This window comes from Euprymna scolopes, chromosome 38, assembly GCF_053919585.1.
Source record: "Euprymna scolopes isolate OS-2025 chromosome 38, ASM5391958v1, whole genome shotgun sequence".
In the NCBI taxonomy this organism is placed as follows: domain Eukaryota; kingdom Metazoa; phylum Mollusca; class Cephalopoda; order Sepiida; family Sepiolidae; genus Euprymna; species Euprymna scolopes.
Window position 1 is genome coordinate 48,745,355 of NC_136519.1, and position 5,335 is coordinate 48,750,689.

Consider the following 5,335-nt stretch of genomic DNA (forward strand, 5'->3'; position numbering starts at 1 on the left):
TGTTGGAAATCGAGAACGGAACAGTGATCCAAGTTAAGGGCGAATTTCGTTGCCTCATAACTTCTGTAATTTAGTTACATAAAAAAAAGAGTTGGTAAAAAGGGTTTTCAAGAAATTCAAATTAATTATAAGAATTCAAGTTGGATGAGTGAAAGAAATATTCTTGCACCTCAACACAAAAACGTTCATGATCTTAACGATATTATTCAGCTTAAAATTCCACGTGAGGTAGTCACATACAAGTCCATCAACACTGTTGTGGAAGCAGATGAAGTGATTAATTATCTAACAAATTTTTTTAATTCACTAAATTTGCCAGGGATGCCACCGCATGTACTGCAATGGAAAATTGGCGTACTAATTATCATGTTGCGAAATATAACCCAACCCAAGCTTTGCAATGGCACACGACTTGCAGTAAAAAACTAATGAATAACTTCATAGACGCAACAATCTTTACATGACCTTTCGAAGGTGAAGATGTCCTCATTACATGCATTTTTATGATTCAACCGGATACGCCGTTTCAGTTTAGGAGATTGCAATTCCCAATTTGAATATCGTTTGCAATCACCATCAAGAAAGCCCAGGGACAATCTTTATTATTGTGTGGATTACATCTACACACTGACTGTTTCTCACATGGACAATCTATGTTACGTTTTCTAGAGTAAACAAACCAAAACATTTTGATATCAGCTTAGAAAATGGAACAACAAAAATTGTGTACCCACAAGTATTGGGAAATTAAGCATATAAGGAAATGCATTTTCTTATTTTGGGATTTTTCCACCTCGCCAAATTGAGGCACAACAACATGTGGCAGGATCTAGTATATATATATATATATATATATATATATATATATATATATATATATATATATATATATATATATATATATAATTGGATGGTTCAGCACACTACTCCAAGGCAAAAATAGAAAATTCCTTATGTTTGACATAGATTCCTATTACCCCTCTATTTCACCCAATCTCTTTGACGAAGTACTAGAACTAGCTAGAAAACTAACATATATAACAAAATTAGAATTAGGCATTATAAGATTAGCAAGAAGAAATCTAATAAAATATGATAACAAACTATGTACCAGAAAAAACAGGAAGCTCAACTTTTACGTCACAATGGGATATCCGGACTTCATATACCAAATGAACTATATAAAAAAAATCCAGGACTAAAAGGAGGACTATACCGGGATGATGCATTGTTTTACATAAACTCAACAAATAGGTTATTTGAAAAAAAAAAATTAAACAATTCTTCAGTAAGCTGAACCTAGATATAACAATAGACCCAACCCATAAATGTGTAAACTTCTTAGACATAACCCTGAATCTAGACAACAACGCTTATGAACCCTACCATAAGCCTAACTAAACGTTATTCTACATAGATCACAAGTCCAACCATTCGAATAGTATAAAAAAGCACTTATACTTAGCATATCAAAAAGAATATGCAAAATATCACAAAATGAAGAATTATTCAATAAAAATAAAGAATATTATAACAAAGCCTTAGCTAGATCAGGATATAAATAACAAATTAAATTTGTTAAGGAGACTGTAAACAGTAACATAAGTGCAGAAAAAACAGCAAACAACGCAAATGTAATATCTTACAACATGTCTACAAAGAAATATAAAAAAAGCAAAATAAAGAGCAAAAACCAATGAAAAAAATAGAACATACAATAAACAGTAAAAAGAAAAAGGAAAAGTTAGACCATAATAAAACAGAAAGAGATGTTAAAAAGAAAAATCGAAGGAAGAGCCAAACATGGTTCCATCCACTGTTCAGCCACCACATAAAAAATAAACCCCGAAGGAATTTTACCAAATTATAGACACAAATTTCTAGCAAGGTAGTAAACTAAGTAAGATAATTAATAAAAACACTGTCAAGCTATCCTTCTCAACATCTGCTAACTTAACAAATACCATAATTGGCCCCAACAATACAAAATATAACTAATTTTTGAAAAATAGAGATAGGGAGAAAATGAATCTAACAACGTAAAATAATGTAACTGCCGAAACCCTACTGAATGTCCAATGGGGGGACTTTTTAACCTTAAACGTAGTATACAAATGTGAAGTTGTAACAAATAATGAAACTAAAGTATATCTTGGGAGCACCGGAACTTGCTTTAAGGACATATATCGTAATCACCTAGCATCGTTTAAAAATGACACTGAGAAAGAAAATAACACCACAAATAACGAAAACAACAATGCAGATAAAAATTAAACAACAGAAGAGATGATCACAAAAATAGTGACGATTACAATAATGACGACAGAATCAGAAACAATAGTAATAACGAAAATAACAAGAAAAAAAAACTAAGAAAACTCAACCACTTTAGCAGTATGGGTTAAGGAATTAAAGAAAAATAACATTGAATAAAAATTAAGATGATCCATAATTGAAAGAGCGGAAAAATATAAACCAAGCAAATCAAAATGATGCAACATCTGTATACTAGAAGCATACCATATACTAATATCAAAAGAAAAATTATATAAATGTAGAAATAAAATTATAAAAAATAGAAAAGAATAAATAACGAAAAAAAAAAAATTGAAATTAAAACAAAAATAAAAAATACAAAATTATGGTTTAAAACGGAAATTTATTTTCTCGGACACCCAAGATGGCTTACATGTAGCAACGTGCGGATGGAATTTCTTTTTCCCCAAACACCAGGTTTATCATGTACAAAATAAACCTTTTGTTGGTAGCATCAAATGGAAACGACATCTGACGAGTTGGTGGGGACAGGAAATTTTTATGGACACTTAAAATCATAAAATTGCCATCCTATTAACGAAACGGCTGTAATGATGAAGTCCAGGATAAACAAACAAAAGTTACAAAAAAGAAAAAATGTAAGTCTTTGAATTTCAACAGTTTTGCAATATATATATATATATATATATATATATATATATATATATATATATATATATATACACATACATATATACACACACGCATATATATTTATACACACATATATATACACACATATATAAACACACATATATATACACAAACACATACACACACACACACACACACATATATATATATATATATATATATATATATATATATATATATATATATATATCGTTACGTAAATAGAAAAAACCGCAAAGTCAGTCAGTGGCATGAACCATGCAAGTTGTCCAAAATGGTGCTTTTCGAAGTTTTTAAGGTAAAATCTGATGAATACGTGACTAAATATACAGCAAAGATATAATTTTGCAGACTTGTTAGTCGCAATACGAAACAATATTGTCATGGCTACCTTTTGAAAAGCCATAAAAAACCAATTAAGAAAACTTGATATGTAGAACCTGGATAAGTATTCTATTACACTATACACACACACACACACACACGCGCGCGCGCGCATATATAATATATATGCACACGCGCACACACACATATATATATATAAAGAAAGAAAGAGAGAGAGAGGGAAGGAAGCAGGGAAGAGGATAGAATAGAGAAATAGAAACAAAGGGATAATTGTGATAAAAAATAAAGTTAATGTATGTAGCTGATTCTCAGAGATCATTTTGCGTTAATCTCGTAGCGATAGTTTAAAATTGGGATTCTCACATAAGAATTATTTTGTTCAAACTTTCCTCCTCGTTAAGTATCTATAAAATAAAATGATGACAATTACGGACGGGACACAAATCAAAACAGCGTGTTGTGCTACTAAGCGATACACGCCATCATCAGAATGTTGCACCACGATTTTGTCCGTGTGCAGTTTCTTTATCATGCGTCGCTTCATGTGCGACCAGATATCGTTAATAACTTGCAGTTGTCTGCCAGCATACGCCGCGTCTTCAGAATGTCCAATCATTACCTCTTTAGATGGATACTCGGGGTTAGCAAAAACGGCTTGGACATTAAAAATCACGTATCGAGACTTGGTGTCTAAGAGCTTGAGCCTCAGTTTTTCTACAAGAATCGCAACCCAGATCCGAATCGGTAATATTGGTGGATTCGTCATTGATGCTTTGTATAGTTTATTAGCAACATTTATGTGGACGGCATAGCCAAATCGGTGACAATGCCGTGGATAAAACGCACCTTGATATACTTTATTTTCAGGCATGCCAGCATATGTTTTCTTTTTGCGATGGAAGTTTTCCCCGAGACCGACAGCGTAGCAAAGAGCAACATGGTCGTCTATTTGATCCAGCTGTAAGTCCTGTAAAAGAAACGGCACAATCTTGTTGGCGTCAACAAAAATATCGTCGTTTGCTATCATCATGTACTCGGTGTTTGGACAGAACTCTAAAGCCCATTTCCATGCCATGATCTCTTTCAGGGGTTCATTTACGAGCGAGTCCTGAAAATCGTCTTGGAGTATATCGTTGTTTAGCCGGTTTTCTTCTTGTATTAGTTGATCTGTAACGAAAGTGTTTGACTTTCCGAACAGGAACACGTGTTCAACGACTATGTTTTTTCCGTGATTGACGTAGTACTGTTGATTTAATTGTTCTCGTAAAATGTATCTCATCGCAAAGTTGTTATACGTCGACCTTATAGCGAATAAAAGGAATACTTTCTCGTGTCGGGAGCAGAGATTTGGATGATTAATAAGTTTATTGTAAGTATAGGAATAATGCGCATTATTGGCATAATAACGGTTATCCACTTTTGACCATTTCGGTTTCGGTAGTAATGTTACCTGCATGCGTTCAAGAGACTCCTTTCGACTCTGAAATTGCGATCTCATCTTGACAACTGAAAAAATAAAAAGAGAAGAATTAAACATTTAACTAAAATAATATTTTTACGATTTGCATTAATCGAACTACTGTTCCAATCTATATATCTAAAAAAAGTGAAATTGTCTGTGTGTGTGTCTGTGTACATTTCCCTACCAAACTACTCTGTCAATTTTCAGTCTCCAGACTCAAGATTTGATATAAGGGGTATTAAGATTTGGGAAAATCTTTTTAATCGGTTTTCGGTCAGAAATTTGACTGTCAAGGGGTCAAAGTTCAACGATTTGACCTTTGGAAACTCTACCAAACTCCTCCGCCAATTTTGGGTCTAAACATCTGAAATTTTAGATGTAGGTTACTTGGACGTTTTCATTTGATTTGAACCCAAAACAATAAATGTTAAGGGGTCAAAATTGGTGTCAAAGTTTTAAAAAAAAATGACCTCTACGGTCTACCAAATTACTAAGCCAATTTTTGGTTTAAACATTTGAAATTCTACATAAAATAATTTCCTTGCACAAACTAATTTCCACACGTCCTGCTAGTTTGGG

The 5,335-nt window shown here is 32.7% G+C and overlaps 1 protein-coding gene across 1 annotated transcript in view; it reads right to left on the reverse strand.

The window, feature by feature from the left end:
• Window positions 1–2,639: 2,639 nt before the first annotated feature.
• Window positions 2,640–5,335, reverse strand: part of LOC145263140 (beta-1,3-galactosyltransferase 5-like) — a 15,450-nt gene continuing 12,754 nt past the window's right edge. Inside the window, exon 3 of the mRNA XM_080120107.1 lies at window positions 2,640–4,800. Within this exon, the coding sequence (XP_079976233.1) occupies window positions 3,674–4,800 (1,127 nt within the window). The 3' untranslated portion in view covers window positions 2,640–3,673. The remainder of the gene's footprint in view (window positions 4,801–5,335) is intronic.